The sequence below is a fragment of the Polypterus senegalus genome, chromosome 3, assembly GCF_016835505.1.
Source record: "Polypterus senegalus isolate Bchr_013 chromosome 3, ASM1683550v1, whole genome shotgun sequence".
NCBI lineage: Eukaryota > Metazoa > Chordata > Cladistia > Polypteriformes > Polypteridae > Polypterus > Polypterus senegalus.
The window spans coordinates 290,795,141-290,821,832 of record NC_053156.1 but is presented as its reverse complement, the minus strand read 5'-3'; the positions used below and the strand labels follow the sequence as shown (position 1 = coordinate 290,821,832).

The window sequence follows — 26,692 nt, the reverse complement described above, 5'->3', positions numbered from 1 at the left end:
GTTCAAACAAATTATAGAAAAAAACCCGATCTACACTCACCTAAAGGATTATTAGGAACACCTGTTCAATTTCTCATTAATGCAATTATCTAATCAACCAATCACATGGCAGTTGCTTCAATGCATTTAGGGGTGTGGTCCTGGTCAAGACAATCTCCTGAACTCCAAACTGAATGTCAGAATGGCAAAGAAAGGTGATTTAAGCAATTTGGAGCGTGGCATGGTTGTTGGTGCCAGACGGGCCGGTCTGAGTATTTCACAATCTGCTCAGTTACTGGGATTTTCACGCACAACCATTTCTAGGGTTTACAAAGAATGGTGTGAAAAGGGAAAACATCCAGTATGCGGCAGTCCTGTGGGCGAAAATGCCTTGTTGATGCTAGAGGTCAGAGGAGAATGGGCCGACTGATTCAAGCTGATAGAAGAGCAACTTTGACTGAAATAACCACTCGTTACAACCGAGGTATGCAGCAAAGCATTTGTGAAGCCACAACACGCACAACCTTGAGGCGGATGGGCTACAATAGCAGAAGACCCCACCGGGTACCACTCATCTCCACTGCAAATAGGAAAAAGAGGCTACAATTTGCACGAGCTCACCAAAATTGGACAGTTGAAGACTGGAAAAATGTTGCCTGGTCTGATGAGTCTCGATTTCTGTTGAGACATTCAAATGGTAGAGTCAGAATCTGGCGTAAACAGAATGAGAACATGGATCCATCATGCCTTGTTACCACTGTGCAGGCTGGTGGTGGTGGTGGTGTAATGGTGTGGGGGATGTTTTCTTGGCACACTTTAGGCCCCTTAGTGCCAATTGGGCATCGCTTTAAATGCCACGGGCTACCTGAGCATTGTTTCTGACCATGTCCATCCCTTCATGACCACCATGTACCCATCCTCTGATGGCTACGTCCAGCAGGATAATGCACCATGTCACAAAGCTCGAATCATTTCAAATTGGTTTCTTGAACATGACAATGAGTTCACTGTACTAAAATGGCCCCCACAGTCACCAGATCTCAACCCAATAGAGCATCTTTGGGATGTGGTGGAACGGGAGCTTCGTGCCCTGGATGTGCATCCCACAAATCTCCATCAACTGCAAGATGCTATCATGTCAATATGGGCCAACATTTCTAAAGAATGCTTTCAGCACCTTGTTGAATCAATGCCACGTAGAATTAAGGCAGTTCTGAAGGCGAAAGGGGGTCAAACACCGTATTAGTATGGTGGTCCTAATAATCCTTTAGGTGAGTGTAAATCTGTTAAGTACTTCTCTCGTGAAAAGCAGACAGACATACAGACAGACCGACAGATGTTGCATTTTATATATATAGAAATCTGGATGGGAATATAAATAACACTGTGGTGGGCTGGCACCCTGCCCAGGGTTTGTTTCCTGCCTTGTGCCCTGTGTTGGCTGGGATTGGCTCCACCAGACCCCCGTGACCCAGTAGTTAGGATATAGCGAGTTGGATAATGGATGGATGGATGGATATAAATAATAAGCTGGTTAAGTCTGCAGATGATTCCAAGCTGGGTGGATTGGCAGGTAATCTGGAATCCGCTAAAACATCACAGAGGGACTTGGACAGCAGACAGGCTCATGCAGATTTGTGGACGATGAAGTTTAATATCAGTAAATGTAAAGGATTACACATAGGAAGCAAAAACGTTAGGTTTGAATACATAATGGGAGGCCTAAAAATTGAAACTCCACCTTATGAGAAAGATTTAGGAGTCATAATGGACTGGGCACCATTGACTGCCAGTCAGTGTTGAGAAGCCATTAAGAAGGCTAACAGACTGTCAGGTCATATAGCGCCTTGATGTGTGCAGTACAAGTCATAGGAGGTTCTGCTCAGTCTTTATAACACACTGGTGAGGCCTCATCTGGAGTACTGGGTGCAGTTTTGGTCTCCAGGCTACAAAAAGGACATAACAGAGCTAGAAAAGGTCCAGAGAAGAGAGACAAGGCTGTTTAGAGGACTACAGAGGATGAGTTATGAGAAAAGATTAAAATAACTGAGCCTAATGCTAGCATTAACTTTAGGTCTTGTTAGGTCTGAGTGCACAATGGGAGTTCTGAAAATTGAGAATACGCCTTATGAGCAGGACATAGGAGTCGTAGTGGACTCTAAGCTGTCGACTGCCAGACAGTGTTCAGAAGCCATTCAGAAGGCTAACAGAATGTCAGGTTATATAGCGCCTTGATGTGTGGAGTACAAGTCACAGGGGGTTCTGCTCAAGCTTTATAACACACTGGTGAGGCCTCATCTGGAGTACTGGGTGCAGTTTTGGTCTCCAGGCTACAAAAAGGACATAACAGAGCTAGAAAAGGTCCAGAGAAGAGCGACTGGGCTGATTAGAGGACTACAGGGGATGAGTTATGAGGAAAGAGTAAAAGAGCTGAGCCTTCACAGTTTAAGCAAAAGGAGATTAAGAGGAGATGTGTGTCTTTAAGGCGCTCAGGCACAGTCACAAGAAAGCAGCAGAGCGTGCAGTGAGCATTTGAGTTTGAGAGACGTACCACATCAAAGGCGGAACTACTGAAGACGCAAGAGAAGCTTTAAGTGTGTGTGTTTCTTGACTAAATGTGAGTTCTTATATACATATTTAGAAGTGGAGTGTTAAATGTTAGAGAGGAAACTGTTCTGAATTAATAGTCATGTTAATACAGGGAGGGGCATGAAGATCTCACATATTTTGAAGGAGTATAAAAAATGAACAAAGCAATCTAAAAAAAATTGCATACATTTCTGAAAGTACATAAAAAAAACAGTTTTGTTTAAATGGGTTTTAAAAATCATATCAGATTATACAATGTTTGAGAACCTCGTCCTTTAGGTATCCCTACATAGGAAAAAGTCACATGGGCATAAATCTGGTGACCGCGCTGGCCACCCCACGTCTCCCCTTAAAGAGATCAAATGCCCAGGGAGTATTTCCCTCAAAACTCCGACTGAATGTTGTGCTGTGTGAGCTGTGGCCCCGTCCTGTTGAAACCACACATGTTCTGTCTTAGGTCTGCCAGATGATTTTCTTTTCAGTGTAGACCCAGTTGCCCAAAGGTTATTAATCCATAGCAAAATTATTTTCTGATCTGGTAGAGATGCATTTCGACTGAGCGCGAAGCGTGTACGGAACACACCCTGCGTCGCTATCACAGATCGGTTGTTCTCATAGTACTCTTGAACAACAAAGTCCTGATGTTTAATTTAACTCATGATAGGTACTGAAAACGGCAGAGTCGAGGAAAGATTAAAAGAGCTGAGCCTTTACAGCTTAATCAAAAGAAAATTAAGAGGAGACCTGACTGAAGTGTTTAAAATGATGACGTGAATCAGTCCAGTGGATCGAGACGGTGACTTTAAAATGAGTTCATCAAAAACAGCTGGAAACTTGTGAAGGGGAAATCTCACACAAACATTAGGAAGTTTTTCTTCACATAGAGAGCCACAGACACCTGGAATAAGTGACCAAATAGTGTGGTGGACTTTAGGGACCTTCAAAAAACTCGACTTGATGTTATTTTGGAAGAATTAAATGGATAAGACTGGGAAGCTGAAAGGCCTGTTCTCATGCAGATTATTCCATTGTTCTAAAAATAAAGTAGTTAATCAAAAAAGGAACACGTTTTAAACCTAAGCATACAATAGAATAACTGACTTGTGGACAAGAATAACCTGAAGTTTTTTCATGGACATTTTAACTCTTTCAGGGTTGTTGTCGACTTTTGTCAAAATTCAGGGGTTGAGGATGGTAATCAGCTGTAAACTGCAACAAAACTCGCCCTTTATGTTTTAGTTCAACTCTCTTTGCTAGAAGGAAAGTTACATAGCATTGTTGATTCAACCTTGATTCCCTATGCATGCCTGAGTAGTAAAAAGCATACAACCTCTAAAATGGCATCGACATCTGGTGATAGACCAAAGCAAGATACGTTTTACAAGATGGACGTTTAACATAATTTCATTGAATGGGACTCTGACTTATTGGACTCCGAGTTTGATGCAAGTGATCTGGAGATGGATATCGAAAACAAAAATGAGGTACCAGCCTTATCTGATCAATCCCCAGCTGACCGTGGTGCTGAACACTATTGTGTTGGTGATGCGCCTGGGAGGACCACCACTTATGATGATAAGAGGTACAAACCATATTGTGTCACAATGCGACTGCCACCGCCACCCACCTACTGTGCGAAGACAGCCAGGCAGCTGGGCCACCCTGCATTCCTGCTGACCATCGAGGTGCCCCCAGACAGTCACTGCCACCAGAGATGCCAAACATGTGCCAACAGCAACCACAGATGTTTTATGTTGATTTATGTTTGAAACCATCGCTTTGTGTGCTTTTCAGAAAACTGAGTTTTTTGGAAAAAATATTCAGCCCTCCAAGAGTTAATATTTTTTTGTTTTGTTCAGCCTTGGCCCCCCAGTGGTGCCCATTGAAGCCCATTGTATCTGAAACTGTTATGTTTATTCTCTATGAAAACAGTGTTATGTTTTTTTTTTTTTTGTCACTGCAAACAACACGGGTTAAGTAGCACATTAAAAAAAAAAAAAAGTAGTGTTCATTTTTGGGTGGAGAATTCCATTATCAAAGCCCTCCCCTACTACAGTCATTTAAAGTCATACATTAATTTCCCCTACACTTGTACAGTAAAATTTCCAGTTCCTGAAGCTGTACATTTGCTTGTTGTTCCTTAATACACAGAATAACAGTCCTTTGTAAAGTACAGGTGGTTCTGTCCAAGCGTATTTTATTTGCTTCGACTCCCGAGTTGTGTGTTCAGATCTCAGACCAGGCAGTCAGTGTCTGTATGGAGTTAGCAATGCAAGTTCTCAGAGGTCCACATGGGTTTCCTCCCACATCCAACATACACTTTTAGGGCTTTTTGGTGACCCTGACTTGGCCTGTAATGGGTGTCTGCTCTGTAGACTGGTAGCCCATCCAGAGTTTCTTCTTGCACGGTGCCTAATGCTATAGTAATGGCTTCCGCCTCCTGCATACCTGTACTGGAAGAAATGGGTGGATATAAAGAAGATTGAACCAAGTTTAAAAAATTACAACATGGTCTCTCTTTTAAAGAGGACCCTTAATATCTGAAACAAATAAAACTGTCCAAAAATGCATCCCTAAAAAAATGGCCCAAACCTAACATATCCTGTAAACATTCTGATAGGGCACTGAACATTCAGCTAGAGTTCATTATAGTGTCTTATCAACATGAACAGACTGTTTGTTCCTTATTTGAATTATACTTTTATCTCATTTACTGATAAGTGAATAACATTGTTACATTTCTCTTCTAAAGATACTTCTCTCGTTCTGAGTGAGGGTTCTTTTGAAGTAATTACTAAGAAAATAAAAAAGCCACCATTGGTGTCTTCTGTCTTTCCATTAGAGCCTATGCCAGGAGCTACACTTGCCAGTCCAGCAGACAGTGCTGCCACACACACACACACACACCCTAGCATTTCTAGATTAGATTAGATCAACTTTATTAATCTCAAGGGGAAATTTAGACGCATGCAGCAACAGTAGCATTAAAGCAATGATAAAAACTCATAGGACAAATCTTTATATGTAATACGCCACCGTGGCTGTTCGTTTGTCTGTCCGGGATTTCAAATCACCTGTAGCTTGCAAACCGTTTGACCTGAAATTTGCTACATACAGTGGTGTGAGAAACTATTTGCCCCCTTCCTGATTTCTTACAGTATACTTTTGCATGTTTGTCACACAAAATGTTTCTGATCATCAAACACATTTAACCATTAGTCAAATATAACACAAGTAAACACAAAATGCAGTTTTTAAATGATGGTTTTTATTATTTAGGGAGAAAAAAAAATCCAAACCTACATGGCCCTGTGTGAAAAAGTAATTGCCCCCTTGTTCAAAAATCACCTAACTGTGGTGTATCACACCTGAGTTCAATTTCCGTAGCCACCCCCAGGCCTGATTACTGCCACACCTGTTTCAATCAAGAAATCACTTAAATAGGAGCTGCCTGACACAGAGAAGTAGACCAAAAGCACCTCAAAAGCTAGACATCATGCCAAGATCCAAAGAAATTCAGGAACAAATGAGAACAGAAGTCATTGAGATCTATCAGTCTGGTAAAGGTTATAAAGCCATTTCTAAAGCTTTGGGACTCCAGCGAACCACAGTGAGAGCCATTATCCACAAATGGCAAAAACATGGAACAGTGGTGAACCTTCCCAGGAGTGGCCGGCCGACCAAAATTACCCCAAGAGCGCAGAGACGACTCATCCGAGAGGTCACAAAAGACCCCAGGACAACGTCTAAAGAACTGCAGGCCTCACTTGCCTCAATTAAGGTCAGTGTTCACGACTCCACCATAAGAAAGAGACTGGGCAAAAACAGCCTGCATGGCAGATTTCCAAGATGCAAACCACTGTTAAGAAAAAAGAACATTAGGGCTCGTCTCAATTTTGCTAAGAAACATCTCAATGATTGCCAAGACTTTGGGGAAAATACCTTGTGGACTGATGAGACAAAAGTTGAACTTCTTGGAAGGCAAATGTCCCGTTACATCTGGCGTAAAATGAACACAGCATTTCAGAAAAAGAACATCATACCAACAGTAAAATATGGTGGTGGTAGTGTGATGGTCTGGGCTTGTTTTGCTGTTTCAGGACCTGGAAGGCTTGCTGTGATAGATGGAACCATGAATTCTACTGTCTACCAAAAAATCCTGAAGGAGAATGTCCGGCCATCTGTTCGTCAACTCAAGCTGAAGCGATCTTGGGTGCTGCAACAGGACAATGACCCAAAACACACCAGCAAATCCACCTCTGAATGGCTGAAGAAAAACAAAATGAAGACATTGGAGTGGCCTAGTCAAAGTCCTGACCTGAATCCAATTGAGATGCTATGGTATGACCTTAAAAAGGCGCTTCATGCTAGAAAACCCTCAAATAAAGCTGAATTACAACAATTCTGCAAAGATGAGTGGGCCAAAATTCCTCCAGAGCGCTGTAAGAGACTCATTGCAAGTTATCGCAAACGCTTGATTGTAGTTATTACTGCTAAGGGTGGCCCAACCAGTTATTAGGTTCAGGGGGCAATTACTTTTTCACACAGGGCCATGTAGGTTTGGATTTTTTTCTCCCTAAATAATAAAAACCATCATTTAAAAACTGCATTTTGTGTTTACTTGTGTTATATTTGACTAATGGTTAAATGTGTTTGATGATCAGAAACATTTTGTGTGACAAACATGCAAAAGAATAAGAAATCAGGAAGGGGGCAAATAGTTTTTCACACCACTGTATATACTATGTGACGTCTACTCCAAGGTTATTCTTCTTGTTATTTTGCTTTATTGTAGAAACAACTCTTGGCAGCGGCCAGCAGGGCGGCGTTGCAGCGCATGTGTACGGCACCATTCTCATTCCTACCACCTTCGCCATCACTTCCCCTACCTCTTCATATCTTAAGTCATTCTTGAGGCAGATTCAACACTTAAGTGAAAAATTAAGGAAAACGTACTAAGTAATTTCAACACAAACATGGACTTAATCAGTTTTAATGCAAAACGATGCTGACGAAAGAGGAGAAGAAACGGGCTGATAGGCTGGAGTAAAGAAGAGCTGCTCAGGAAGGAGCAAGGGCATCAACCTCTGAGCAAACGAATGCTAAACGTACAGAGAAAGAGGATGAGAACTATGAACGCTCAAGTCAAGTGCATTCACTGCACGCTATCGTGCAGTTTGCCGTTTCTGGCATTATTATAATTAGTGATGGGAGCATCATAACTTGGAGCTGCTTTGCTGCACTGCTTGCCATCATTCAGGAATGGTATCCTACAACTTAATGTCAAGGTGCCTGTCTATAAGCTGAAGCTCACTAAAAGTTGGGTAATGCAGCGGGACAATGACCCCAAACATTAAAGTAAATCTATTACAGAATGGCATCAAATAAAGAAAATTCCCCTTTAGGAGTGGCCCAGTCGGAGCCCAGACCTAAACCCATTAGAGATGCCATGGAATGACCACAAGAGAGCCGTTCACACCAGACATCTTAAGGCTGAGATGAAGCAGTTTTGTAAGGACAAATGGTCTAAAATTCCTCCTGCACGTAGTTCAGGTCTGATCTGCAGCCAGAGGTGGGTAGTAACGAGTTACATTTACTCCGTTACATTTACTTGAGTAACTTTAAAAAAAAAATGTACATCTAAGAGTAGTTTTACTGTACCGTACTTTTTACTTTTACTTGAGTACATTTGTGAAGAAGAAACACTACTCTTACTCCGCTACATTGGGCAACACTCGACTCTTTACTTTTTTCCATTTACACATTAGATACGCTATATTTTTACCAGAGCAAAAGTCGCCAGTGGATCTACTGCTTGATCGTTTCACCATTCAGACTTAGCAACAATAATCACATGACTCCGTTTCACCAATCAAATGTAGCCATGCAGTCACATGACCACACTCCAGCTTCCTTTGTCTGCATCTGCAGCCTGTGAGAGACATTTTAGTCATGCAGGGCTCCTGTTCACAGCTAAACGGTCACAGCTTCACTATAAGAACCTTGAGGAGTTTAACCGTCACTTCACTGAGTGAAGAACAAGCACGTTTTAACCAAACCTGCACAGACTTTCGAGGTAAAGTGAGACTTCTTATACATGCACAAGCTGCCTTGTTCTTATGTTGTTTTCTATCAGCTGTGCTATTTGGAGGGCAAGTGTGTGACGATGCCGGTCCCCTACAGACCCCCTCTTCCCACATAGGAGTCTGTTGAACGCACACCGTCGATAGTTAAGACTGAGATGAGCTGACATATGAGGATAATTCACTGATGCGGCCAGAGGATGGTGGAAACAGTGCTCAAGTGCTTTTATTAAAAACAGTCAAAACAAAAGTGTCAATGGTGCAGTGTTCTAAAAAACAGTACATATATAAATCCCTAAAAATCACACTGAAAAAATCAATAAATAAATCCGTTAAAAATCTGAGGTTAAAATGCAGACTAACTCCTCCTGATCTCGGCCCACCTCCTTCTCATTCTCCTGGCTCACCCATTGCTCTCGTGGCCGGCGGAGACTTAGCAGCCATGAGCTATTTTCAGCTGACCTCCGTCTTGGCTGCCTGCAGGCATCACGGCCAGACCGTCCAAGGTCAGCTCTCTTCCCTTCTTCCTTCGCACCTCGGAAGCCTAGGGAGGGCACCTGCCTTGCTCGCCACACTCCACCTTAATGTTCAGTGCAGCGAACTAACCCATAGAGCACCACAGCTAACGCTCCTTCATGGGGCCTTAGCTCACACTGCTTCCTCCCTCCAGGTGGCCAGATCGTCATTCCCAAGCCTGCCTTTCATGTATTTTAACTTCTTTGATTCCCCCTTCTTTTTTTTGTGCCGACCCATATATATATATACACTCCCATCTCCGTGGGCCTTAATCACACACCGCAGGAAGCCAATGAAGCAATTGAGAACGATTGCACCCGCAGGTTCAGGTGCGACTCACTCCAACTACCTCATTAACTCCCTGCAGTCGTGCGATTGCACCCACAGAGAGTGATACGGCTTTATGTGTGCATGTTCTCCTCAGGTCAATACACATTTTTCTCTGAATACTCTGACTGTCCTGCCACATCCTAAGAACTGACCCCTGGGTAGTAAATATGAGTGCCATGCCACAGTTGTACCATGCTGCCCATCATGACCTTGAATTGGATTAAACCCGGGGTGGGCAATGTCAGTCCCAGAGGGGCCGCAGTTGCTGCAGGTTTTTGTTCCCACCCAGTTTGTTAATGAGAATTCAATTATTGCTGATGAAGTGACATTTTGATGTTTCATTTTAATGGCCTCACTTGTTAAGTGTTCCCCACCCTTAACTGCTTATTTCAATCTTAAACAGCTGCATTCACTGTTTTTCATGGCTGCTTACTAGCAATAAGATGCAAATGACAAAGGAGCTGGCAGTTCTCTATCTAACTCAGGGGTTGCCAGATCTAGTCCTGGAGGACCGCCATGGCTGCAGGTTTTCATTCTAACCCTTTTTATAATAAGTGCCCTGTTTGTGCTGCTAATTAACTTCTTGTGGATTCATTTTAATTGAACTGCTTTTTTAAGAGTTGCTCCCCTGAATTTCTTCATCGTTCCTCTGAACTGCTTCATTACTTTCTTTAAATGGCACCCAAACAGAAATGAAACATGAAGTGAGGGAGCCAACAGAAGGCCAACTAAGTCAGGGCCTCAAACTCCAACCAATTTCATTCCAAGCAGCTGCTTAATGAGGCATCGATTCTTGTCGTTAATTAAACTCGTTCTTTAATTTCGTGGTTTGTTGTTGCTCCTGTGGTGGATTAGCAGACATTTCCAAAATAGTTGATTTTATCTTTTCTAAGAGCCCTGATAGAATGTTTTGTAGACCTAAGAAGATCGACATTCCTGAGACCTTCATCTTTCTTTATTTTCAGATATTGTATGATGAACGCGGGTGGCACGGTGGCACAGTGGTAGCGCTGCTGCCTCGCAGTTAGGAGACCCGGGTTCGCTTCCAGGGTCCTCCCTGCGTGGAGTTTGCATGTTACCCCCCGTGTCTGCATGGGTTTCCTCCCACAGTCCAAAGACGACATGCACGTTGCATTGGCGATTCTAAATTGGCCCTAATATGTGCTTGGTATTCATTTGTGTGTGTCCTGTGGTGGGTTGGCACCCTACCCGGTATTAGTTCCTGCCTTGTGCCCTGTGTTGGCTGGGATTGGCTCCAGCAGACCCTCGTGACCCTGTGTTTGGATTCAGCGGGTTAGAAAATGGATGGATGGATGATGAACACCAATTGTTTTGGCTCATTTTAGATCACATTATTGTTTGGCTGCTAGTTAAGGAAAAAGAAACAATTAAGGGGTCTGAGTCTTCAAGAACAATTCAATTAAAATTAGTTCAAAAGAAGTTAATTGGCAGTAAAAACAGGTCACTCATTAAGAAAATGGTTAGAATGAAAACCTGCAGCAATGGTGGTCCTCCAGGACCGGACTTGGGGACCCCTGATCTAACTTATTTCCATTTACACCTTAGTGTGGATTCATTGTGGACTAGTTGGGTTAATAAAACACTTAAGAGGAAAACGTGACAGACTGAAAATGATCTGTTTTAGGCTTCAAATCATTTATATAATATCCTTGGAAAGGAAATAAATCTATGATATAAGAGCCTAACATTGTAGACTAACTAGCCATTAAATTAAATAAGTTCTGAGACTGGCAAGGATTGGCTTCTAATTAAGCAATTGGGTAGAAATGAAAACCTGCAGCCACTGTGGCCCTCCAAAACTAACATTACCCACCCTGGGATTAAGCAGTTTTATAAAAGGGAGGATGGTGCTCGAGTAGAAGAGCAAAGTGAATGTCCCTCGGAATAGAAGAACAAAACCACAGAAGGTTCAGTTCCCCTTTTTGGTGGTAATTTAAATTTCAAAGTATAAATTCATGAAAAAGAGCTCACTTCCTCTTTTCAGATCCTTTTTCCCCAAAGATATGCAGGTTAGGTTGATTGCTGACATTAAACGTGCCCAGGAGTGAAGGAGTTTGCATGTGTGTGAGCAAATGTTTGTGTACTCTGTGGTGAAGCAGCACCCTCTCCCAGACTGATTCCCACTTTTCATTACTTAATTAATAAAGAGTGTCAATTTCAAGGACAAAATGGAAGGAGAGGCTGCTGAATCAAATTTGTCACAGTTTTCTAAGTTACAGGGCCCCTAAACTGTGGAATGGTCTGCCTGCTACTATAAGAGATGCCCCTTCGGTCTCACTTTCAAATCTCACCACTTCAGTTTAGTACACCCTGACTAGAGCTGCTGATTAACTGTACAGACTGCATCTCTGTTGTTAGTCATTAGTATTAAAACATAAGTAACATCCATCCATTATCCAACCCGCTATATCCTAACTACAGGGTCACGGGGGTCTGCTGGAGCCAATCCCAGCCAACACAGGGCACAAGGCAGGTAACAAACCCCGGGCAGGGTGCCAGCCCACCACAGGGCACACACAACAAGCACACACTAGGGACAATTTAGAATCGCCAATGCACCTAACCTGCATGTTTTTGGACTGTGGGAGGAAACCCACGCAGAATTGGGGAGAACATGCAAACTCCACGCAGGGAGGACCCGGGAAGCGAACCCGGGTGTCCTAACTGCGAGGCAGTAGCGCTACCCACTGCGTTATAATTGGATACTAACCCTCATCTATTCTGTTTCTCTTCTCGGTACTCAAATGTGACACTTGGTGCCACGGCCAACCTGCTAAGTTGTTTTGCCTGCCTAAGGTAAAGTCATCCCTGATGGAGGATCACAGGAATCATGGGAAAGAGGGGTCCTTTCATCGGATTGGCTGGCCCAGCGCTGTTCCAGCCATGGAATGGCCAAATGGGGGAGGCAGCTTGATGGCCGAGGTCTCTAGGACTCTAAACAAATCCAAATCATATTATGGGATATCATCTAGTGTTAAATTCTACTCTGTACTTCTAAAATTTTTATTTTTATACTGTATTGAGGATTTGTTCTGTTCTGTGTATTGTATTGTATTGTATTGACCCCCTTTTTCTTTTTGACACCTACTGCACACCCAACCTACCTGGAAAGGGGTCTCTCTCTGAACTGCCTTTCCCGAGGTTTCTTCCATTTTTTCCCTACAAGGTTTTTTTTTTGGGAGTTGTTTCCTTGTTTTCTTAGAGAGTCAAGGCTGGAGGGCATTCAAGAGGGAGGGCCTGTTAAATCCGATTGCTGCACTTCTTGTGTGATTCTGGGCTGTACAAAAATAAATTGTATTGTATTGTATGCAGGGCCTTCTGAAGGCATTCAGGTCCCCTTCACTTTGTTCACATTTTGACAAAGTGAAAGCAGAATTGCAGAACTGTTTTTGCAGATTTATTTTTTTAAAAATTCAGACGTGAGTGTCAGTAGGAGTTGCGCCTTAGGAACCAAGATACCCAAACTATTATTAACATTTCAGTAATTTTTTTACCACTCTGATGCTGATCTTTCCATCCATCCATCCACTATCCAACCTGCTATATCCTAACTACAGGGTCACGGGGGTCTGCTGGAGTCAATCCCAGCCAACACAGGGAGCAAGGCAGGAAATAAACCCCGGGCAGGGTGCCAACCCACCACAGTATGCTGATCTTTCCGATCATAAAATAGACAATCACAGTAACAATTGATGAGAAGAATTCATAATTAATTGTAGAATTACAATATTTGAGGGTTCCTCTAGAGCAGGGGTCCCCAACTCTGGTTCTGGAGGGCCCCAGTGGCTGCAGGTTTTTATTCTCACCCTTTTCTTATTTAGTGACCTTTTTTGCTGCTAATTAACTTCTTTTGAATTCATTTTATTTGACTCGCTCTTGAAGACGCCTTAACTATTTCTTTTTCCTTAATTAACAGCCAAACCATAATGAGATACAAAATGAACCAAAACATGACCAGCAAAGCACAGACCAACATTGTCGATCATACCATATCTGAAAATAAGGAAAGGTGAATGACTCTGGAATGTTGATCTGCTCAGGTCCCCCCAAAACATCTTAACAGGGCTCTTAGAAAAGAGAAAAATCAATAATTTCAGAAATGTCTGCTATGGCACAAAGAGATCAGCGACGAGACATGGAATTAAAGAACGGGTTTAATTAATTACAAGACTGGGCCTAATTAAGCAACTGGTTGGAGTGAAATTGGTTGGAGTTTGAGGCCCTGACTTAGGTGGTCTTCTGTTGGATCACTCACTTCACATTTCATTTCTGTTTGGGTGCCATTTAAGGAAAGAAATGAAGCAATTTAGAGGAACAAATCTTAAAGGAACAAAGTCAATTCAAATTAGTTCAAATGAAGTTAATTAGCAGCAAAAACAGTGCACTAATTAAGAAAACTTGTAGCCACTAGGGTCCCTCCAGGACCAGAGTTGGGGACCCCTGCACTAGAGGGCCTCTTTCTCTTGCACGGTTTGACTCAAAAACTAATCAGCACATCGTCATCTCATAAAATGCTTAAGTTTCGAGTTTGATATTTTTCCTTCCAGCAATTTTAGCTCTAGAACGTCCTCAAGAAACCGACACACAGACAGACCCATATTGATATATCAATGTTTTCAGTATCAGCGGATGCCTTAAATGCTGAGATCCACCGAAAATCGGAGATTGAAATTTTTGACGATCTAGATCAGGGGTTCTCAAACTCGGTCCTGGGGGACCCCTGTGGCTGCAGGTTTTTGTTCCAACCAGATTCCTAATCAGTGACAACATTTAATTAGCTGGTATTATTTCTCTTTTATTCTACATTCAGAAAAGTTCAGCAGCATGATTTTTACATTTATAAGAAACTTAGAAATATTTCTGTTTTTGCTATGGATTTAAATGCTTAACTCTCTTTTTATTATATTTCGCCCTTTCTCTGTGCAGTTTGCTCCCTTCATTGAATCTTAATAATGAGAATTAAAAACAAGCAGAGCAGAAACCCAAGCAAACAACACTCAATCGTGAAAGGCTGCAACTACTTTAGTGTCAGCCCCACATAGTAGTAAATAACGGATTAATTAAACAATTAGAACTCCTAGAGAAGTAGAATGACAATCAAGATGAAAATACTATTAAAAAGAAAAAAATACATATAACTGCTTAGTACAATTTAATGCTTTTTTTTTTTTTTTTTACCAAACTTAGCTTTCTAATTTGTATATTGTTCCCAAAAAAGGGAATCTGGGAAACAACAGTTCACTTTATTAGCCCAGGGGGCTGTTCCACGAAGCGAGCTTATGAAATCGAGGATTATTTGTAATAGCCTCGCTTGAGTTAGCCTAACAGTTCACTTCAGGCTCATTGAGTTCCACGAACAAAATTCAGGTGTATTTAATCTCCGCTAATTCAAGCCAAGCTTGATAAGCGAGGCTCGTGCGCGTCCACGCGATATAAAAGGCAGCCTTGTTAATCGATGCTGGATAAGTAAGAATGGAAACTAAGGAAAGAGTTGCGTTTTTTTTTCCGCAGGCGGAGCAAGAATTATTATTACAAGCCTATGAGGACTACAAAGCTATAATAATTAGAAAGGGGAGCGCGAGCTGTATTATCAAAGCTCGTGAGGCTGCATGGCAGAAAATAGCTGACAAGTTAAATGCGTAAGAACATGATTTTAGTAACTTTTGTGGGATGTCAAACTATTTAACAACTAAATGAGAACAGTTTCAAGCCTTCAAAATGTATAGTCATTAAAATTTCCTTTTACATATGCATTTTGTTACCAGTTGTATGGTACTTTAAGGTTATTTTAACACATTGATAAACAGGACAGCACATTAATTATATGGGTTCATCTTGGATAAAAAGTGATATATAATTGTAATTATTAATAATGCTTGGCTTCAGGAGCAACATGAGTGGAACGAAAAGGTCCTGGCAGCAAGTGAAGAATGCGTCATTATTGGCATACGCTCCTGCTGCAGTATTGCCACATTATGCACAACTGCACAGGCTACTACAATGTCACACGCTCTGTCTGGTGTAACTCTGAGATGCCGCAGGCAGTTAAACCTGGATTTTAACTGTCCAAATGTCATTTCAATGCGTGCCCTTGTCTTACAATGGGCATGGTTGAAATGTCTTTCTGCTTGTGTTGCAGGATCTGTATATGGTGTGAGAAGAAACGGTAGACATGGGTATCCTCTGTCACCAAGCAGCACACCAGGAAAAATTCCTATAATGGAAAGTAGACACATTAGACTGTAGTATAATAAACTATAGTATATTTGTGAATTTTAGTTGACTTGTCTTGTCTGAGGCTTTGAGCCAGTGAAGACTCGCGAAAAATTCTGGCATCATGTACTGATCCTGGCCATTTTGCCACAATGTTTGAAATTAGATGTTCAGCAGTGCATACCATCTGAAACATTTTAGGAAATGGTAATGACATACATTGCTAATGTTGGACGACTACACTTTCACCTCTTGTATATAAATGTGAGATATTATCAGTACTTACCTGTACATTAATACTGTGATATGATTTGCGGTTTATGTAATCAGGCTCTGTTGGACCTGCTGGAGCCTTTATCCTCACGTGTGTACAGTCAATGGCTCCAATGACGTTAGGAAAGCCTGACAAATTAAATTCAGTTACTTATCAGGTAATGATTTATGTGCTGTAAATGAGTAGATGTTTAAAGATTAAGCACCATTAATTCCAAAGAAAGTTTCCTTAATGGCAAGAATTCCTCGGTGGCCAGGAAAGGTAATGAATATATTTAAAAAGGACTTTAATGCAACGCAAACCTTCCTGATTTCACGGCACACTGTAGCTTTGCTTAAATGTCCAAAACCTCCCCACACTGTACAGAAATGAACCACTGGCAAAATAACGCAAAGCGATACACAAAGACTGTCCAACCGTAAGGGCTTTAGAGCGACGTGTGTTTTTAGAAATGTAAGGTTCCAATAACTGACACACATATGCAATACTGTGTCTACTAAATCTATAGCGCTCGTATAAATAATCATCCGCAAAATGCAACGGATCTATCCTGGGCCGAAGTAATTGTGGAACCTGTTGCCTTAAAGCTCTACGAATGAGCCTCGCTCCCTCATCAACTGGATTATGAATAAATGGGCACGCCATGGTTATTCATGTAAAAGCCTTCAATGCACTCCTTGTCATTTTATACTTTCTAAGTAATTAGAATCGCCTGCATGTAATCTGTAATAGTTTTATATTGGAGGGTCGATGTGTGCGAAAGAGGGAGTGAACAGCAGCAGAATAATCCCAGCCCCGCAGAATGTCGTGCTGTGACATCACATGGCTTGTCCAATCATATTCATCAAGCTAAACTAAGCTTCACAACTAACCTGCCACGGAGCAGGCTTGTCCAAGAGCATATGTTGGCATAGTAATTAAGCGGAGCTTCAGGTTAGCCTCGTTCGTGGAACCGAATTTCGAGAAATTAAACCGGGATTATCGAAATAAACCTGGATTTTGAGGTTAGCTCGCTTCGTGGAACAGCCCTCAGGAGTCCAATTAAAAACAGAGGCTGGTTGGAACAAAAACCTGCAGCCACAGGGGTCTCCCAGGGCCGAGTTTGAGAGCCCCTGATCTAGATGATAGGTTATGGTGGGAGAGAGGGTGCAAAGCAATAAAAATTGAAATACTCTCACCAGTAGTCAGACACCTTTCCTTAGTAGGTAGTTGAAGCACCATCAGAGTCTTCTTGGGTCTGAGGTGACAGACTTCACAGACTGGGATTTGGAGATTTCCTGCCACTTTTTTTCTTAAGTTCGGTCAGTTTTGATAGTGACCGTTGGTGAGCAGCTACTTTCAGAGATGTTCAATAGAGCTTAAGTCTGGGCAGTGGCAGCACCACTCAAGAACATTCCCAGAGCTGATCGTAACACACTCTTGTGTTTTCTTTACTTTGTGTCCTGTTGGAAGGTAAACCTTCAGCCCAGTCTGAGGCCCAGAGTACTCCAGAGTAGGTTTTCATTAAGGATATTTCTGTACTTTGCCCCATTTAGTGTTTCTTCAACCCTGACTAGTCTCTTAGTCCTTGATGCTACAACCATCATGCTTCACCACTAGAATGGTTGTGTGCTGCTGATGATCTGTGTCTGATTTTCCTCAACAACAACAACAACAACATTTATTTCTATAGCACATTTTCATACAAACAGTAGCTCAAAGTGCTTTACATAATAAAGAATAGAAAAATAAAAGACACAATAAGAAAACAAAATAAATCAACATTAATTAACATCGAATAAGAGTAAGGTCCAATGGCCAGGGGGGACAGAAAAAACAAAAAAACTCCAGACGGCTGGAGAAAAAATAAAATCGGGATTCCAGACCATGAGACCACCCAGTCCCCTCTGGGCATTCTACCTAACATAAATGAAACAGTCCTCTTTGGATTTAGGGTTCTCACGGAAGGGCTTGATGAAGATGGTCACATAGACTTCTGCCTTTTAATCCATCCATCATTGTTGGAGCATCATGAAGCTTTGAGCAGGTGGAGGTGGCGCAGGCCAACAGTCAGTCATTCTCCAACCCGCTATATCCTAACTCAGAGTCACGGGGGCCTGCTGGAGCCAATCCAAGCCAGCACAGGGCGCAATCCAGGAACCAATCCTGGGCAGGGTGTCGACACACACCCACACATTAAGCACACACTAGGGACAATTTCAAATCACCAATGCACCTAACCTGCATGTCTTTGGACCATGGTAGGAAACCAGAGCAACCCGCACAGACACGGCGAGAACATGCAAACTCCATGCAGGGAGGACCTAGGAAGCGAACCCGAGTCTCCTAACTGCGAGGCAGCAGCGCTACCACTGTGCCGCCCAAGACATGTTCAATTCAGTTCAACTCCTGTTCTCATCAGGCCAGCTTTTTTGTTTTTTCACAGTTTCAGAGTCCTTTAGGCGTCATTTTACAAACTTCAAACAGGTTCTTAATGAGGAGTTACTCCTGTCTGGCCACACATTTCTTAAAGCTCATCTCCAAACCTGCTCCCTGAAGCGCAGCCAGAGTGACCATTAGGTTGTTGGTCACCTCCTTTACCAAAGTCCTTCTCTCCCGATTGCTCAGTGTTCAGACGCTTTAGCTTACTTTTTACACATTTTCCTAGGTTGCAGTTATGATGAAACCAGTATTGCTTTCACCATTCATCAGATCAGAGAATCTTTTTAACCCAAAATCTGGGAGTCATTCAGTTGCCATTTGGCAAATTCTAAGATGGTTGTCATGTGTCATCTGCCCATTCTGCCATAAAGACCAGATTGGTGGAGTGCTGCAGTAGTGTTTGACCTGAAGTTTCTCCCATCTCCATACAGCTCAGCCGGAGTGACCATTAGATTTTGGTCAACTCTCTTATCAAGGACCTTCTCCCTCAATTACTCAGTCTGGCTGAGCAGTCAGATTTAAGGAGAGTTCTGGTTGTTCCAACTTCTTCAATTTAAGAACTATCTGTGCTTTTGAGAACCTTCAATGGTGTAGACATGTTTTTGCAGCCTTCCCAGATCTGTGTCCTGACACAATCTTGTATCTAAGCTCTGCAGGCAATTTCTCTGACCTCAAGGCTTAGCTTTTGCTCAACTGTGGGACCCTCTATAGGCAGGCGGGTGGCAGAAGTGGACCACAAACAAGGTGTAAAACGATGATCAATAGAATGGAATGCACCCGAGACAAATTCCAAGTGTCAATAGCAAAGAGTCTGGACACTTGTGGAAAAGTGACATATTACTCTCCACTTTCGCCTTTCGTCCACACTACCCTTATGTTTTTAACCCTTGAAAACCAAGACAATGCTCTTTAGAGTCATATCCTTCTGAAAACACCAGCTCAGAGTTGTACTGTGGACGGGTGAAAATAAAAAGTTTTGAAAACGCTGACTCTAATTATACTCTGATTTGCTCCTTACCTGTCCCTGATTGGATCCTGCTCTTTACAATGTCTCTGATTGGTCACCCTTCATGGAAGAAAAAGTATTCAAAAATAGCAGACACAGAGAAGTTGTGTGGCTTAACTGTATACATTTTAAATTATGTTTTGTACAATTCAAATGCTGTAAGCATGCACAAAATGCAAATAATTTGCCGGCCGCTTTAGTTTTGCGATAAATCCTGTTGTCCGTCCTTGAAGGATTTTTCCATCGATGTGCACATGCCCAGTGTCAGCAAACGTCTACAGTACGTCATACGCATTTTCAGTTGTTGTAGTGTGGACAGAGATCGTCTTTTAATGGCAAAAGTAATTTTTGAATGAAAATGACCTATTGTCGACATTTTGAAAGTTGGAGCATTTTTATTTTTTGTTTACTTTGTTCAAGATCATATTTTTGTGTATTAAATATTTTTGTAACAATAATAATAATAATTCTTTTCATTTATATAGCGCTTTTCTAACTACTCAAAGCGCTCAGCAATTGCAGGTTAAGGGCTTTGCTCAAGGGCCCAATATAGCAGTGACTCATATACAGAAATCACAGTGATGATGAAATGCAATTGCTTATATTAATAACCTTGAATTGCATTTAAATAACCTGAAAATTGCTCCAGAGGCTGACCCTGCACTCTAATCCCCAAAGCTCATGCAAATGTCATGCGAAAAGATGATTTCCTGTCGGGGATTAACATAGTATATGAAACAAAACCAAACTAAACCGAGTCATATAATTCAGCACTAAGCTGAAACAGAATACTGGTATGATGCCATCATGAGTTTTGAATGTTGCTGAAAATGTTCTTCAATTTAATCAATATTTATCTACATATATAAAGTACTAGCCATCCCCCGCGGCTCCGCCCATGTAGTAGTGAAACAGGACAGTGAGGAGGGCCCCACCCGGTTCCCCTAATGTCATGCTTCCCCCTCCCTTCGGCCCACAGCCTCCGCCTCAGATTAGTGTGAATATATCGCTCCTGCAAACAAACTATGATTCCTATCGCGATGAGAGAAGTCGCAAAATTAACCAGAATTTTCAAGCAAATTCTAGACAAAAATAAATCTAAATCCGTTAAGTAGCTCTCTTGTTCACTAGCTAAGTGGAGGTAAGGAGCACCCTGAGGCTGGCACGGGAGTGAGGAGGGTCCCATTCCTCTCCCCTCGGCCTGCTGCGTGTCTATTGGATTCGTGCAAATAAATCGGTACCACAAGTAAACTATGATGAGAGAAGTCACTAAATCAACCGGAATGTTCAAGCATATTATAGAAACAAAAAAAAAAAAACAGATCTAAATCTGTTAAGTAGTTCTTTCGTGAAAAGCGGGCAGATGGACAGACAGATGTTGGATGTCTATATACAGTGGTGTGAAAAACTATTTGCCCCCTTCCTGATTTCTTATACTTTTGCATGTTTATCACACAAAATGTTTCTGATCATCAAATACATTTAACCATTAGTCAAATATAACACAAGTAAACACAAAATGCAGTTTTTAAATGATGGTTTTTATTATTTAGGGAGAAAAAAATCCAAACCTACATGACCCTGTGTGAAAAAGTAATTGCCCCCTTGTTAAAAAATAACCTAACTGTGGTGTATCACACCTGAGTTCAATTTCCTGATTACTGCCACACCTGTTTCAATCAAGAAATCACTTCAATAGGAGCTGCCTGACACAGAGAAGTAGACCAAAAGCACCTCAAAAGCTAGACATCATGCCAAGATCCAAAGAAATTCAGGAACAAATGAGAACAGAAGTCATTGAGATCTATCAGTCTGGTAAAGGTTATAAAGCCATTTCTAAAGCTTTGGGACTCCATTGAACCACAGTGAGAGCCATTATCCACAAATGGCAAAAACATGGAACAGTGGTGAACCTTCCCAGGAGGGGCCGGCCGAGCAAAATTACCCCAAGAGCGCAGAGACGACTCATCCGAGAGGTCACAAAAGACCCCAGGACAACGTCTAAAGAACTGCAGGCCTCACTTGCCTCAATTAAGGTCAGTGTTCACGACTCCACCATAAGAAAGAGACTGGGCAAAACGGCCTGCATGGCAGATTTCCAAGACGCAAACCACTGTTAAGCAAAAAGAACATTAGGGCTCGTCTCAATTTTGCTAAGACACATCTCAATGATTGCCAAGACTTTTGGGAAAATACCTTGTGGACTGATGAGACAAAAGTTGAACTTTTTGGAAGGCAAATGTCCCGTTACATCTGGCGTAAAAGGAACACAGCATTTCAGAAAAAGAACATCATACCAACAGTAAAATATGGTGGTGGTAGTGTGATGGTCCGGGGTTGTTTTGCTGCTTCAGGACCTGGAAGGCTTGCTGTGATAGATGGAACCATGAATTCTACTGTCTACCAAAAAATCCTGAAGGAGAATGTCCGGCCATCTGTTCATCAACTCAAGCTGAAGTGATCTTGGGTGCTGCAACAGGACAATGACCCAAAACACACCAGCAAATCCACCTCTGAATGGCTGAAGAAAAACAAAATGAAGACTTTGGAGTGGCCTAGTCAAAGTCCTGACCTGAATCCAATTGAGATGCTATGGCATGACCTTAAAAGGCGGTTCATGCTAGAAAACCCTCAAATAAAGCTGAATTACAACAATTCTGCAAAGATGAGTGGGCCAAAATTCCTCCAGAGCTGTAAAAGACTCATTGCAAGTTATCGCAAATGCTTGATTGCAGTTATTGCTGCTAAGGTTGGCCCAACCAGTTATTAGGTTCAGGGGCAATTACTTTTTCACACAGGGCCATGTAGGTTTGGATTTTTTTTTCCCCTAAATAATAAAAACCATCATTTAAAAACTGGATTTTGTGTTTACTTGTGTTATATTTGACTAATGGTTAAATGTGTTTGATGATCAGAAACATTTTGTGTGACAAACATGCAAAAGAATAAGAAATCAGGAAGGGGCAAATAGTTTTCACACCACTGTATATATATATATATATATATATATATATATATAGAGAGAGAGAGAGAGAGAGAGAGAGAGAGAGACTAAGGGTTGTACCCGTCTGTCATGTGATTACTCGTGAACCAATGGGGCTAGAATCTTAATCTTGATCTTAACCTCCTTGGCGTTAACCCCAAGCACGACTTGGGTTTGCAATACTATGCAATTATGATTAAACCTGAGCACTCAGGTTGACCCATAATGATATCCTTTATAGGGATAAGTCCAAATAACTCTCATAACAGTATAATGCTGCAAAACTATGAATATTTCTATGCTTTTTACCACTGGTAACTTTCAAGTAATTCTTCAATATTTATGAGTGGGGCGGAGCCTACAATGAAAAACACAATGGTAAATGAAAAGCCGTAAAGGATGTTTTAGAACAAACTGAAACTGAAGGATTGCTTGAATCAAGTGACAGTGATGACAATGTGAATTGGTCATCAGATATTGTCATGGAAAGTGACACTGATGCATGATACGACATTGTAAGACCGAACTGCCATCATATGTCCTTTGAATTTGGTCACGTGAAACTTCAGCTTGGTGTGACAGTAGCTGTGTTACAAAAAGGCAAAATAATTGTGATCAAATACAAGGACAAGCAAGACGTTAGCCCCTTGAGTACTGTTCACAATGTGGCAAATGTCAATGTGCGCATATGTGGGAGTCACTAAGCCTTGCACTGTGGTAGCCTGCAATAACGCAAAGGCTGCATTGATCGTGCCGACCAGGAATTGGCATTCTACCTTCTAATGTGCAAACAACAGAAAAAAAATATAAGAAACAACATTGGGGTGTGGGTTGGTGGCTGTCCCAAAACATGGCGCATGAAGGACATGAATGAAACCTGAACCAGTATAGCAGTGGACATTGGACTTACTTTTACTTCTGTATTTATGCTGACATTTTGGTATTCACATGTTTCTGTTACTCGTAATAACATTTTTTTTTCTTGTTAAAAATAAAAACGCTAAGGAGGCCACTCAAAAATTTCTGAAACCAAGGGGTTCTGCCCCCTTTGTTTGCCAACCACAGGGAGGGCATTATGCGCTAGCCACTTTGCAGCACTGCCGCTCGCATATAGGAAAGCGGATGTACAATTTAAACAGATTGTTACTTTAATGCAAATTGTTATATTCTGTATATATAATAGAACTAACTATTTTACATTACAGCGAGTAATTAACCATACTAAAAAATAGTAAAACGTAATAAATTGAAAGAAAATTAAGTTTCATGTTGCGTTAGAGGTATTTGTTGTGTTATACATTTTCATTCTGTTTGGCTTTGAAATTAACACACAAATACTTTTTAAACTTACACTTTTACTGTAAAACTTTAGTAAAAGCAATATTTGGAATGAACTTTTCTTCAATGTCACTTTGAACTTTGGACTTACTGTATATAGTGACAACACAACGTATAACTGCCCGTGAGTGAATTTCATTTCTTTCTCTTTAATAAATAAACCCATCCGTTATCCAACCCGCTATATCCTAACTACAGGGTCACGGGGGTCTGCTGGAGCCAATCCCAGCCAACAGAGGGCGCAAGACAGGAAACAAACCCCGGGCAGGGCGCACACACACACCCACACACCAAGCACACACTAGGGACAATTAAGGATGGCCAATGCACCTAACCTGCATGTCTTTGGACTGTGGGAGGAAACCCACACAGACACGGGGAGAACATGCAGACTCCACGCAGGGAGGACCAATAAATAAACCCACTTTTTCAAATGTTTGTCCCTGTGATTTGTTAATTGTCATAGCAAAAGCTATTCTAATGGGAAACTGTAAACATTTTAATACGAATGGCATATCAAGATCTCCTTTGGTGTCTCATGTTATCCCCTGAAGATGTACTACGTTACCTTTCTTGTTGCCTGTTAAAATTTGACATGTCAGAATTGTTTGACCAATTTTGAACACAACTAATCTTTTCCTCTTGCATAGCCCATCACTCAGACATAAATTACGAAATAACATTACAATACGTCCTTCTGTCAACAGTAATTCGGTCGGTGGAAGACCTGATGGTGTTAACGGTTGTAGATATTCTTCATGACGTTGTAAGTTGATGTTTTCATCTTCCACACCATCACCACCAACGCAGCCTATTGACACGTTTAACCAATTTGCTGTGTAAAAGATTTTTGCGTTATTTCATTTGACTTCATTGTTTCTCGGTACTAGGATTGCCCATATACTCATTTCTTCTGTTGATAACCCTTCAGGATGAAATTCTTCAATAAGATTTGGACATAATAAGTCTTCTTTTATTAGGAACTTAAAGTGAGGAAAACGTAAAAATTTATAGGAGCTGAGAGTGCAGGAAGTGTGTCTGATAAAAGCATTCACACGAATGAGAGGTGAGAGGACCGCGGGCGTGGGCCGTGAACCAGAAATGGTGGAGAGGAGGGCGGGACTTGAAAAAAATCTCTCGGCGATAGTCTTGTCTCAAGATTTTCTTTTATAATAGAGAGATAATATGCTCTGATGAAGCAAACAACATGGCTAGCAGCTACCTCCATGAAGTTATTGGGGTTTACATTTTTCCTACAGCAAACTGGACAGGGAAATGGATCAAGAAGATGACATGGCAGATAACAAAAGAAGAGCAACAACATCTCCCGAGAGTGAAGCAAATTGCAGAAGCTGGTTACATGAATGGAAGAAAGAGAAAGGCAGCCCTGGCAGACACTAAGCATATGTGGTGGGGTAACTTGCTGCTGCTGGATCCTTGGTCTTGGCAGGACCAGAGGACAGAAGGTTTGTAGTATATTTTTAAAAACATGACATTCTTTGCCAATTTTATTCATTGCTACTATTTTATTGATTCTCAGTACCACCTCCGTGACATGGACGACACCTCAAACCCCCTGCATAGGCAACCAATGCAACCTGCTAATCAAAATGTTGCACGTGAAGCACTGAAATGCGAGACTAAATATGGCAAACTGTCATCAAAACCATAACATACAACATTGTGATGTGTTGATGGGTAGTTGTCAAAATGGTATTTATGTTTGCCCCAATTCCTGGCATAGGAGATATTAGAGGAACTTTGGCAAGAATGGGCAGTCCAGGATAGAAATAAAGAAAAAACCATGAAGAAACTTCAGTTAATTCAGAGCATGGCTGACTTGAGAGAAACATTAAAGTAAATGAAGGAGTTACATACCAGGTGGAGGTGAGGGAGTTGAACTCTGGTGCTTGGAATGTCCTGAAAATGAAAATAAAAAAACTTTCAGTAAAGCTAAGCAGTGAGGTACAGATATAGGAGATCATACAGAAATATAAAACAGGGCCTTGATAATGTTGAACACCCAGGAGATTGGGTTTAAATCCCAGTCAGGTCAACATCTGTAGGGAACGTGCATGTTCTCCTCAGGTCGATACACAATCTGCTCTGAATGCTCTGGCTGTCCTTCTACATCCTGAGAACATTAGGTTGACCAGGTGGTATTAAATATGAGCGACCGGGCCTTGCCAGAATTTGTTCTGGGCTTGTGTCCCATGCTGCCCATCATGGCCTTGAATTGGATTAAGCAGTTTTTAAAAAAGGGAGGATGGTCCTTGAGTAGAAGAATAAAGTGCATGTCTCCAGGAATAAAAAAAACAAAACCACAGAAGGCTCAGTTCCAATTTTTGACATCAAGTTAAATATAAAAGTTTGAATTCAGGGAAAGAGCTCACATCCTGTTTCAGATCAAAATAGCTATCCGCTTAAGTGGTGGTGCAGTCAGGCTTTAAGTCTGTGAAGTGTCCCTAGTTCTTCTCAGAAGTGCAGAAAAGTAGTCTTATTTAGCGTTTTTTAATAAAATGCTTAACAGGATGAGGTGCACCAAGAAGCAGGACCTACAATGTCAGGGTTGTAACAGAGAGAGAGAGCATCATCAAAGCATGATGGTGTTCCCAAAAAGCATCCTGTCCAGTTGAGCCCAAACCCCCGTGCTTCACATCAGGTTCTCTTCACTTTCTCTGTGGGTCCTTTCTTTAAGTATGACCCCATAATACTACAACAGTTCCAATCATTCTGACATGAGGCCTTCTTTTACATATCTTAAGGGTTTTGTCCCTAGAACCAACGTTTTAGGAGACACTGTAATGACTTATCCTTCTTTAGCATCAATGGATCAACTGCAGAGCATCTCCAGTTTTACATTTCTGGGAATCCACAACACTGAGGACCTTACATGGTCAACACACTCTACCTCGCTGGTCAAAAACCACAGCAGCAGC

General features: G+C 41.6%; 1 protein-coding gene across 3 annotated transcripts in view; it reads right to left on the bottom strand.

Annotated features, from left to right (window-relative positions):
* Positions 1 to 26,692, bottom strand: part of LOC120526304 — a 196,800-nt gene that overhangs the window by 32,375 nt on the left and 137,733 nt on the right. For 2 of the 3 annotated variants that reach the window (XM_039749428.1, XM_039749429.1), the window contains one exon: positions 25,632 to 25,673. In XM_039749428.1, coding sequence (XP_039605362.1) covers positions 25,632 to 25,673 — 42 coding nt within the window. Of the gene's footprint in view, positions 1 to 4,526; positions 5,017 to 25,631; positions 25,674 to 26,692 lie in introns of those variants that run through there. The other variant, XM_039749430.1, reaches the window with a different exon arrangement.